Source organism: Sceloporus occidentalis, unplaced genomic scaffold (assembly GCF_023333645.1).
Source record: "Sceloporus occidentalis isolate IW3139 unplaced genomic scaffold, rSceOcc1.0.p SCAF_3, whole genome shotgun sequence".
In the NCBI taxonomy this organism is placed as follows: domain Eukaryota; kingdom Metazoa; phylum Chordata; class Lepidosauria; order Squamata; family Phrynosomatidae; genus Sceloporus; species Sceloporus occidentalis.
The window spans coordinates 121,167,176-121,179,732 of record NW_028316983.1 but is presented as its reverse complement, the minus strand read 5'-3'; the positions used below and the strand labels follow the sequence as shown (position 1 = coordinate 121,179,732).

Here is a 12,557-nt window from a genome sequence, read left to right as displayed (position 1 = left end):
CTCTTGTCTTATTTCCTTTTTAAAACTATTAATTTCCCTTGCCAAATTTGCAGAGAGGTTAGAGGATAAGTTCAGAGATAAGTTCTCAATTTTATCTAAAATCAGTTGATTCACATCCTGAGAGTTTAATTTCTCTGTTGAATTTCTTCTAAGATTCTGGGATAGGGCTTGGGCTTTTTGTGTTTGATGTCTTGTATTCATTCTTCTGTTCTTCTTTAATTTCCAAAGACTGTTCTTCTAATAAATAATCACAAAATTTCCCAGGGTCAAATTATTTACCCTTATTTATAAATTACAAAAGAAAAAGAAATTTTTTCCCCTATAATATAACAGCACAACAATCAGCAATCAATTTGCCTTAATATGGTTCTTCCCCCTTACTTTCTCTTAAATTGAAAATCTAAAGTCAATTTTAATTAAAGTACTATTCTTCAATAGTTTTCCAAAAATCCCCAATATCCTTAACAATCTTTATACTTTATTAAACTTAATACAGAACAATACTAGCTTACCCTTAACCTCCTTTTCTCTTAACCTCCTTCAAATTAATGAATACACTCCAGGGTTTTTCCCTTCCCCCTCCCCCCAGCAAATTTAAATTTATATCTTATTCACTAATTTCCAACTGTCAGAATCTAGAGTTTTCAGAAAGATCTTTATATTTTAATTTTTAATTCACCCCTTTAACACTTTCCCTTCCCAAAACAACACAGGATAACCAAAGTTACTCCCTACTCTATAGGTTCCCAATTCCTGTTCTCCCTTCTTCCCCTTTTACTTACTTTGCTTATTAATATTTTTATCTACTTTTACTTACTTCCAATCTTTCCCTGCCTTACTAATCACAGTCTAAATTCTCGACCTAGACCCTCTTATCTCCTTTCCCCCTTCAAACCAGCCCTTTAACAACCCCCAAAGCTCCAAAGTTCTCTTTCAGATATTTTTCCTTTAGGCTTTTCTTAGTTAAAGTAGTCCTACCAATCGTCCTTTATCACTCCGCCTCGCTGCCGCGTTGCCGCTCTGTCTCTTCCCTACTGTCTCTATGGTTTCTCCTCCTTCTCTCTTTCTTCTCGCTGGTTCTTCCGGTTTCCGGTCTCCTTCCCCGTCACTTCCTTGCCCTCTTCTTCCGCTGCCGCCGCTCTAGCCAGCTTACTCTGTCGCTCTTTCCTCCGCACTCACTGATCCTTCCACTTCCAGTGTCTTCTCCCTTCCTCGGCCCCTCCTCTATCCCCGTCGTCACAATCTCTCCTCCACAGCGCTGTCGTCACCGGTGTTCCTCTCCAAAATCCAAGGTCAATAGTTTCCACCCACGTTTTGATAACAAATGTCCTTGGCCACGTCTTTCTCTCCTTTACTCCTTCTTCGTTTGCTTTCCTTTAACCCCTTAGGTGCCAGATATAAGTTGTCTTTATAGAAATAGGGGATTAATAATTAAGGCTCACAAGTTCTTCTGAGTTCCCCCAAGATTTCCAATATGTATTTAAAAACGGAGAGGAGACAAAGGCTAAATCTGCACGCTATGTATACTAGTCCTTTCCTTTGGAACCTCCTTTCAAGAATATTCAACAATTACAATGGCAATCCATATCTTCATTTATGAGTCGCTTTACAGTCCAAACTTTATAAAAATCCTACACAAATTTTTTCAGCAGTCAACTGTCGGAGAGTAACATAGATCTTGACTAATTGCTTCCTTTATGTTATCTCCTTTTATAAAAGAGCTGGTAGGCGTCCCTGTGCGTTAAACGCAACTTACTAGAGCAGGCGTAGAATGCTCTTCAGACTCCCCTTCCCAAATGGATTCCTTCTGGCTCACGTAGCGAGCCAGAATTACTGCTGATTTCTCCGCTCCTGGGAGGTATGGAGTCTTCCGTCGAGCCCCCTCTGATTCTTCTTTCCTTAAGAAGAATTTTCCTGGCTCAGGGGATCCTCTTAGCCAGAAACTCCCGCTCCATAGAGACTCCTCTGCCAGCCTCAGCAGAGATCCGTCTCATCGGGACGCCATTCTCAGCCGGAAGTCTAACATTGTACATCCTATCTACAGATTTAAGATTTGCAGAAAATGGATTATTGGCAGTTTCACCAACACATGTGGCTCTGTCCAAGCTGCAAGCCTTTCAGGATTTGGCTCCGCATTTATGGAACAGTCTTCCTTTGAACCTCCAATTTGAGGAGGAACTTACCTGCTTTTACAAATGACTGAAGACCTTCCGCTGAGTTGCTGAGTGTGCCTAAGGTTGCTGAGATGGGTAGTGACTAAGGGGTTTGTTTTAGTATATTAGCATGTTATTTTAGCATTTTGGTCCAAAACATATTGTATATTGCAGAAATAATCCAGTTTGAGACTGATTTAACTGCCCTGCCTGAGTGCTAGGGAATTCTGGGAAATGTAGTTTTGTGAGACTTATAGCATTCTCTGTCAGAGAGCTCTGGTGCCATAATAAGCTACAATTCCTTGGATTCCCTAGCACTGAGCCAGGGCAGTTAAAGCAGTCTCAAAACAGATTATTTCTGCCGTGTGTTTTGGATCTAAATTTTATCATCTGCATTTGATTATATATGTTTGATGTTCCATCCTTTGGTGGAAAGGGCATTATAAATTATTATTATTATTATTATTATTATTATTGACATTGCAAGTTATCATCTATACCTCACTACCAAAGTGAATATTGAACAAGGTTTACAGGAGAATTGTTCTTTTACTTTTCAGCTCCCTAAGCTTAGAGTCTTTTTCAGTATTTCAGTAATACAAAATCTTCCCCTACAACAGGAGTGGGCAAAGTGCAGTCCACAGGGGTCAATTTCCCTCCAAATGCCCTCTAAGATGAAAGTTCTCCTGCCCAAATCCTCACTGGAGACAATAGGAACTTTTGAACAACGTAGTAGTTTATTTCTATTATTCTCTTTAAGGAGAAGAGGTTGAAATGGTGGGGACTTTATTTTTGGCACTGGTGTCTCAGGCTTCCTTCAGAGGCAGCTGCAGCATGTGGAGTTTATTCTCTTGATTGTGCAATTCCACACAATTGTGCATTGACCTATGCAACCACCATGACTACAGAGCTATTTCATCCCATTCACTTTGCTCTACACATCTGGTAGCTTCACCAACAGGCAATCCAAAATAATGCCTTTGAGAAGCGAATCCATTGCTGTTGTGGGTGTGTGGGTAGAAGGTCTCATTAAAGAGCCACGATTCTGGCTTCTTTTAAAAAACAAGCGTGTACCAATAAAATTTGGATGATAGCAGAAAGTTTCAAACAACCAAGACGGTGATGATTCTTTCCTAGACTAATATTTTTGTGATTTGCACTAAAGGTGAGCCTGAAATTTCAATGACTGAAAGAAAGATTCCCTTTAATGGAAACTGCCTTGCAACAAAGTTTATTTACATGGATTAGGATTTCTCCCACTTGTCATAAATTCACATTATACAAAACACAGCTCTTTGTCATATCCACCTACATAGCTGCAATGGTAGCCCAGGTCTGTGACTAAAACTGCAATTCTAATATTTGGCAACTCTTAAGAAACTGTAATGCAGGAACCGGCAGATCATAATTTTTCATGTCATGAAAATAACAAAAGAAAGGAGTCTTCTCTTTTCCTTTTCAAACTGAACACAAAATATTTTCAGAATGAATGGTGTTCCCTTTGGTAAAAAGGCCTGTGACTCAACAAATTAATAAAGAGGTCAAGGCAATGTGCATGCTGGTATCAAACAGGATGCACTCTGGTTTCTCTTTCTCAAGTCATTTTTCCATAGGAAAGATCTCCACATTTCCATTTGGAAATTTTGGCACACTAATGTAAGCCTTGTGATGCCAAAGTCCAAATGCCCAAGTGGCAAGTCCAAGAAATAGTAGCCTGGAATTAGTTATTGCCTCAGCACATGAGGAGTCCTTCCTTCTCAGCCAAATGCTGCCGATGGATTTTGTCTTGCTGTAGCTCTTCATGGTTCGGATGCCAGAGCTTCAAGATGACTCTTTCAATGTTGAGGGCATAGACTGTATGAGCAGGGACCACTTCTCGGTGGATCTATGGGATGCACATGAGAAAATGTGATTAGCAAGAAGTGCTAGGCTAAAAGACACATATTCTCCAATTAGAACTAATTATCTCCATACATTTATGTAATCTTTATACTTCCTCTTCTACTACATGGCACCATAAACGAAGCAAGGCATGCATACTTCCAAGTCTGGTATGGGACAATATCCTATACTTCTATCCCCTGGGATAGTATCACTCCCCCGAGATAGGCAGGATGGAGGAATACTGTATTTTTGACCATTCAAAGGGGCAGAAAATGGTGTATTCCCCTGGCCTGGTAGTTTAATTTTACAAGACTTCCTTCAGCTTCTTTAATGAAGCATATTGTGCACATTAGTAACTAGATTTTGATGATACCCTGGTCAGCACACCAGCCAAGAAAGCTCAGGATTCACAGACAAATATCTGGATTAAGTATAATTGCCTGTAAGATGACAGATACATCCATGAAGAGGGAAAGGGACCTGTTTGCCTGGACCACTATTACTACTACAGTGCGCCCACGCCACACGCTGCTTTAAACATATGCTGAAGGCAAGCCCCATTTAAAACAATAGTATGCCTGCCCGCTGCACATGGGAGCGCACGCCCATTGTTTTAAATGGGGCTTAAGCATGTTTTTCTGTTTACATGGGGTGGGTGGGTCCAGAACAGATCCCCTGCATATGGGAAGGGTCAACTGTATAAAAAATAGATTTCAGCTCACTGGATAATCCAAGATAAGCTCCCAAGTGCAACCTTAGAAGCAGTTTTGCAAGGGTGCTCACATAGAAAAAACTTCTCCCTGTTTCCTTTGAGGTTTGTCATGCTGTGGGATTCTTTAGCCAGAAAACACCCTCTTCAAAACACCCTAAGGAGCAGAATAGAAATATTACCTGAAGTGCTTCAAAGAGGTCGTACATATTCACAGGTGGCAGGGTTGCTGGCAAAGTGTCCCCAGAGCATGCAAGAAGGAGGGCTGCTTGCTGCTCAGCATCATCAGGAGGTGGATGGGAAGCAACGTTGTGACCCGGTGGGGGAGCTAAGCAGGTAGGCGGGCTACAAAAAGAGAAACAAAATGTGGTGGGAGAGGAGTCAGCGTTAAAATTGAAACACAAGAATGCCAGTTTCTTGGTGCTAACTTAGGTTTGTCTAAATAGTAGAAGTGTGCATTTTTGTCATGGACAGCCAAGATCAGCTCTCGGAGGAGGAGGACAAGCCTCCTCCAGAGCAAGAGCTAATTGAGGCTACACCAGGTGATAAGCCTGCTCTGCCAGGACCCAGCTGTGATCTCCCAGCCCCAGAGGAGGAGGCCCAACCAGGTCCTAGTGCTAGGGAGGTGCCTCCTGTGGTGCAACAGCCTAGTGGTGACTCTGGGGAGGAAGCTTGCCTGGATGTGCCTACTTACAAACAGAGAAGGGCTGACAGTGCTTGCAGGCGCATATCCAGGAGGATTGCAGAGAGGCAATTAGCCAACCAGCCTCAGGTGGCACGGGGGAGCATTTCCCTTACTTAAGCTGTAGAGAGGCCTCCACTCAGTGCTAGAGTTTATTGCATGATCCTTTGGTGTGATTGCTGCTGGCACTGGCTCTTTGTATCTTGACTCCTTGTTGCTTTGACCTCGGAACGGACTGGACCCTTGTTATCTTCTGGCTGCTTTGACCCTGGACTGACTGACTACTCTGACTTCCAGTATCCTGACTTTGGCTTGGCTTTCAGACTGCTCTGACTTCGGCTTGGCTTTTTGGACTGCTCTTACGCTTACTCCCTGCAAGGTCTGTGTGCTGCTTCCACTTGCTGGGCTAAGCCATTCTTATTGGCCTGTGTCTGTGTGTGCTGGCTGCAGTCCATGACAATTTTAATTCAAAGCTGCTTTTAAAAATTATATTGTTCAACTGATTTTCCAAAGTTCTGAAGGACCAAGGGATCAGCTTTTGACTTCTTACTGGAACTAGTGTAGTGTGATTTAAAAATTAGAGTATCAGACTAGAACTGAGGTGTCTGAAATTTAACTCCTCACCCAGCCATGATAGCTCAAATGTTCAGCTGCAGAGTGTTCTTGCAGCAGGCACTATACTCGTCCCTCCACATTTGTGACTTTGACTTTTGCAGATATGATTATTCACTGATTTTATTAATATGTTCTCTCTAGAAATATCTAGGTCCTCCAGCACAACTCAGTGGTTAACTTTAACCAAAAGTCGCACTGAAGGACCTAGAGTTTCCTAGAGAGAACACTCCACTAGGCATTTGTAGCTCCTCCAACACAATGCTATGGCCAGTGTCTGGCAGATGTTGACCACAGAGTTGCACTGGCAGACCTAGAGATTCCTAGAGAGGTGTTCTCTCAGGTAATAACATAGTGTTTTTGTTATTTGCGGTTTTTCCACATTAACGGGAATCCTGTGCCCCTAACCCCAGCAAATGTGAAGGGATGAGTGTATTTCTCAGTTTACTTACTGGATTTTTATGGGAATATAAAGTGGAAACAAAGCACATCATGAGCTTTGTAACCTCCCTAAAGAAATCCTGGATGTGTATTTAAGAAACAGATATTTGTGCTCATTTGTTGACTGTACCAAGCTATTGACAGCAAATTATGGCAGGTTTCCTGTGAGATGGCAACTACAGCTCAAATACTCAGCTGGAGACAGGGACATAACCAACGGGGGAGAGGGGGGTCCATGGGCACCGCCGCACCCAAGTCCCATTATAATGGTGGCCTTTAGTCTGACCCCCCCTTCCCAAAATCCTGGCTACGTCCCTGCAGGAGATATGATTATTAAATATTAATTGAGAAGTAAATAGGATGCAAGAATCTTAGACAAACGCCTTTTCAACAGGAATAGCCAGTAGCAACCAAAAGTGGTACTTCTGTAGATTCACCAGATTACTATAAAGAACACAGCTAAAGCAAAGGCCAACAGCAGCTACCTTACTATGACAGAATAATTTTACTGGAAAATATATCTAATATACTGAAATACCCTGCACCACATTAAAAGTAGCCATTTCCTTACCACTCTGTTAAATTATTGTAGGCAACAACACTGTTCTTCAGATAAGGTTGGGGATTCACATTGCTTCCAAAGGCATATTTGAAGTGGCCATCTCTCAGGCGGTAGGCCTTTCTTCTTGATATTATACATGTAAGGATGTCTTTAAGATGTTTCTGCAGGGATAAAAGTTCTGTTTACTGCTTGAGAAAAGTGTACTTAAAAAATCAAATGTTGCCATGCATGATGTTGCATTATAGTTACTGTCAAGACAACAGTGCTCTCCATGTCTGGTGGACACATTCAATGCCTTAACAGCCGCATCCTAAAAAATTGCAAGTTGAGCTAATGTTCAACAGGCAGCTCTAGGACCCCACCAGTTAACACTGGTCAGGTGACCAGAGGAACCAATGCATCTTGTCAAAGCAGTCACCTCAGAGCCTTTTTCAAGTCTGCCCAAACTTTTTCTTAGTGAGAAGACTGCCAGACTTCCAGGACTTCCACCCTAAGGAGCAGTCTTGGACTCAAAAATCAGATAAGGAAGGATTGGCCAAATCCTTTGGACTACAGTAGTCACTAGAGGCTTAGATACCAGAAAGCAATTTGGGTCTTAGCATCAATGCCTAAGCCTGTGTCAGATTAGGAATCCTTTAGCAATCAAGTTGCTAGGCCTACCCCTTAAAAGATTTCATTCCCAAAGAAAGTGGCAAAACCTGAGGGTCATAATTTGTCCCTACAGTTCTAGACAATTTGTTCCAGCAGATTTCTGATGTGGAGTTCTTCATTGTGCTATAACTACTGTCTTGTTGTATCCTAGAATAATAGAGATGAAAGGGACAGAAAGAGTAATCTAGTAGTCAAACCGCTGCCATTTCAGGGAATACACAACTAAAGTGCTCCCAAGAGATGGCCATCCAACCTATGTATACAGGCCTCCAAAGAAGAAGAGGGCACCACCCTCTGGGGCAGTATATTCCACTGTCGCACAGCTCTTGCCATCAACAAGTTTTTCCTAATATTTGTTTTCTTGTAATTTGAATCTTTTGGTTTCTGTCCTAGTCTCTGGAGAAGCGGAAAAGCTAAATAACATAAATAAAAGGTAAGTAACATTTCCTGGGCAAGTCATATGCTCTCAGTGTCAGGGGAAGGCAATGGCAAAACTCCTCTAAATAAATCTTGCCAAAAAGACCTTGTGACAGGGTGGCCTTAGGGTTACCGTAAATCGGAAATGACTTGAAGGCACACAACTCACATTCACAACACCCCTTCAGATAATTTAAAGATGGCTATCACCTCTCAGCTCTTCTCATAGCACCCTAAACAATTCCCCATACAGCTTCATTTCCAGAACTTTTACCATGGACACATTCCAGCTTGTCCATATCCTTTTTGAAATGTGGTGCCCAGAATGGGCATAGCATTCTAAATGAAATCTGATCAAGGATGAATACAGTGACACTACTACTTCCCCTGATTGGTCTGGATACTACAGTATACTTCATTGGATTTTTTTGGTGTCATGCTGAGATCTCATATGGATTCTACTCAGATCACAGGTTCTTTTCACATATCAAGTTGTCAGGTGATATGTCACCCGTCCTATATTTGTGCATTTCAATTTTCCTGCCTAAACTGAGTCCCTTAAAATTGTGTAGATATGCAAAAATTATGAACCTTGCCAATTTGGGCATTTGCACCAAGTCTTCTGGCATCCTAGGTTTATCTTTTTAAAAGGCAAAAAGAGGTCTGAAGTGCAACATAGCCTTCCATTGTTAATGGCTGCAATAGGTTAGGACGTAGCAGAGCTGCTCGATACCAGTGTCTGTCTATGGAGCACAGTTCCACCAGTGTGTGTGTGGCAGGGTGGGGTGGTGGTGGTAGAGTTTTGTGGAGCTTTCCCTGTTTGATGGAATTCTAAAATGGCAGACCATTCTGAAAAACAGCAAAGAACAAACCTGGGAAACAAAGCAGAAGACAATGCAGCCCCTGATGACTGCCTGTGAACTCTGATCATGGGTACCAGGTGAATTTTTATTCAAATGTTTCTGTGCCATCGAGAAAGCTAAGGCTTTCTTTTAAGGCAAAAAAAAAAAAGTGTTTTTCAATGGTAGGCAAATCAGATACTAAATCAGAACCAGACTTGGTTTGTTTTCTTATGCTTAGCATCTCAGGCAAAATTAGCAGATAAGAAATAAGCTCTTGTACAAGAGGTGTAGAAAGAAATGAAAAAAATACATGATTCAATTAATATAATACACACTAACAGATAATGTTTTGTTATTGTTACATCAATGTCAGTTTTGCTCCTATTTGTTCCTGTCACCCAATCCAGATGTTTTCTAGTTATACACCATATACAAAACCATGAGTTCCCACTCTAGAGAAAGAAACCAGGACCACAGTTATCATTCTGTGTTCTCTTACCTCCACAGCATAGACCACAACTGTAACTGCTTCTTCAGTGACATTATCCAGGCCATGCTCAAAAGCAGAGACAATCATCCTTCCCTCCAGCTGGCCCCATGTGGGAAGCATCATGGTGTGTGAACAAAGCTTCAGATCATCATCTTCTTGGGGGTCTTTGGCCACAAATTGCTGGGCTCCACACAAAGGATTCTGCGGCTGGAAGCGGTGCTATAAAATATGACATGAGATGTAGGATGTTAGTCTACTACAACAGTGTAAGACTAAGGAAAGTGTCATTTAGACACAGAGTTTGTCACATAGGCCTGAAACAGACAGGCCAAAAAGAGAGGCTTCCGGACGCTTTGGAGACGTGCTGTGCAGATGATGCATGCCCTTGGGTGGCTGGAAGCTGTTCTGAGGCTGCCAGAGATGACCCGAAGCCACTGGCAAAAGGAGCAGTAAAAAACCACTCCTGCCGGTAGCTCATTTAGGATTGTGGTGGCAGCCCACTTTGAGAGCGGGCCAAGCAGTCACCACAGTCCCCAGCAAATCAGGGCCTGATCATGGCTGTAGCAGGCAGAGGCCCCTCCAAGCTGCCGTTCTGCTTCGCCCCATAGTTAAGGCTCAAAGCACATGAAAGAAGTGTCTATATTACTGTTGTTGTTGTTACCATCATCATCATAAAAAAAGGAAGTGTCTATATTATCATCATCAAGGACAACACCAGAAAATCAAACTGGAGAGAAAAAGAAAGAATTTCAGGTAACTGGGGATACCATCTCTGTGTAACAAATGGCTAGGAAAACCAAATTGCAAAAATGTAACAATAAAAAAATGTGTAGATATGCAAAAATTATGAACCTTGCCAATTTGGGCATTTGTGCCATGTCTTCTGGCATCCTAGGTTTATCTTTTTAAAAGGCAAAACCTATAGTCGCTAAGGAGGTTTGAAGTGCAATATAACCTTCCATTGTTAATGGATGCAACAGGTTAGGATGTAGCAGAGCTGCTTGATACCAGTGTCTGCATGTGGAGCACAGTTCCACCAGTGTGTGTGTATGTGTGGCAGGGTAGGGTGGTAGTGGTAGAGTTCTGTGGAGCTTTCCCTGTTTGATGGAATTCTAAAATGGCAGACTGCTCTGAAATACAGCAATTTGGAAAGTGTGTGTGTGTGTAGGATGTTGGTGCTTTGGAGCCACTGTATCCAATCCTGAGGTATCTCTACTCTGCTACTCTGGAGATGGCACAGTAGGAAAATAAGAAGGCCTCTCCATCTTCTGTCCTGGCCAGTGCAAGCTAGCAGGTTTTGGATGTTAAGGGTGAGCTGCTAACTCACTCGTTGCATTTTAACTGTTCTGTACAGAATGATTGGCCTCTTACAGACTCTTAATTTCTCAAGAGCATAAGTTAGGCCACCTGCTGCAATTTTCTAAACATGCCAATCTTCTACTGCAAGTCTCTGTCTGACACTGGTATTAGTTAGACCTCTTTATTGTTTTAGCCCAACCACAGTTTTAGACCCTTATGGTGTTGCTACCAATCACCATAAGGGGAGAAGCTACAACCAAGCCCTCATGAGCCTGGCTATAACTTTCTTCAGCTTGGCTGGTGGTGAGGCATGATGGGAAAGGTAGTTTGTCAGAACTTGGAGAGCCATGGGTTCCCCACCCCTGTATGTATGTATGTATGTATGTATGCATGTATGTATTTATTTATTAGTGTACTTATACTCCGCCCTTCAGCCCCCATTACACTGCATCACTGGCAGTGGGGTTTCTCATCAAGTTTCAGGGATGCATCGTTCTTTTCAACAGACAAGCAGTTAACAGTCCATTCTTTTAAGTTTTAGATTTTAGATTTAGATTTTAGATTCTGACACACAGAATCTATTTTTTCTGTCCTTTGGTGTTTTCATGGTCACTGTTGGGTTGTCTGCTTTTTCCTCTAGGCTTTTAGCTACAATGCTGTTTTAGCTCCAAATAAGGTTTTCAGGCTTCGGTCTCAGCACTCGGGAATGCTCTGTAACATTACCAATTGATGATGTTTTAGATAGCCTTTTATTTGTGTTGATTTAGCGCAAATAATGTCCAATGAGAGTGCAGCTTCAGCTCAATCTGCCATGTCCAACCTCTGATGCCACTCCTTCACTCCACTTAAAAAACATCTTGGTGACACCACTAAAGACATACCATATCACTGCCAGTCAAAATGACAGCCTCATTTTGAATGTTTCTTTTCTGCTTGCCAATATTATTGCACTAAGCATTTCCACATGTCTGCTTCACATCATTAGCTATCTCTGGTAAAATGGTGGAAATGGCCAGTTGTATGTGGTGTTATTTAGGGGGGAATGGTGAGATGGGGCAGATGTTTATCCTGACAGCTCTTCATTTCTTGTATGATGACTTCCAGCCTCTTGGCTCAATTTACTAATGCCTTATTTCCAAAACAAATAAGAAAGTGTAAACTTACATCAAACTTCTGCCGAACAGAAGAAAACTTTTTCTTTCCTTTGGGCTTCCCAGGTTTTGTGGCAGACCCTCCTGTCCATGGCAAAGATCCAGCACCCTCTGGAACAGGAAACAAGTCAGAAATTTGCAATGAGTATAAAAATCCCTGGCCAGTCTAAGTACTTTTTTTCTGCTTCCATTTCAAAAAGTCATCCATCTTCAGCATCATCCCCCAACTGTTTACTATAAGAGCTAGGGTAATTTATATGTTCAGGCAGATATTTTTATTTCCACTCAAGCTATTTCCACTCACCCTACAAGGGGGATGTCAAGAGTCACATTAAATATATGCTTGCTTTTCTGCCATAGATTACTTTGCTTGTTATATGCTGGTATGTGTTCATTTTCTGATTTTTATTGTGGACAAGGATGGGACATACAGTGGGCCTGGGAGCAAATTGTTGTTGCACACCTTTAGCTACAGAGTAGGGAGATGGAGCAAATCTATTGCCAACAGCTCCAAGGTCATTTCATTGGGAAGGTTGGTGCCAGCAACCAGGAAAAGGGGTGTGTTGGGAACAAGCAGGGATATTTTGTGCAAAGAACAAATAGAAATTGAGCCCACCATTTTAAGTATGCATTATTAACACTTGTGGTTTAGTTCTTACAATGA

General features: G+C 41.9%; 1 protein-coding gene across 1 annotated transcript in view; it reads right to left on the bottom strand.

Annotated features, from left to right (window-relative positions):
• Positions 1 to 3,373: 3,373 nt before the first annotated feature.
• LOC149316668 (transcriptional adapter 1) overlaps positions 3,374 to 12,557 on the bottom strand; it is a 28,668-nt gene continuing 19,484 nt past the window's right edge. Inside the window, exons 4-8 of the mRNA XM_089516005.1 lie at positions 11,907 to 12,004; positions 9,453 to 9,662; positions 7,053 to 7,204; positions 4,929 to 5,091; positions 3,374 to 4,038 (exon numbers count right to left, since the gene is read on the bottom strand). Of these exons, the coding sequence (XP_089372131.1) occupies positions 3,886 to 4,038; positions 4,929 to 5,091; positions 7,053 to 7,204; positions 9,453 to 9,662; positions 11,907 to 12,004 (776 nt within the window). The 3' untranslated portion in view covers positions 3,374 to 3,885. The remainder of the gene's footprint in view (positions 4,039 to 4,928; positions 5,092 to 7,052; positions 7,205 to 9,452; positions 9,663 to 11,906; positions 12,005 to 12,557) is intronic.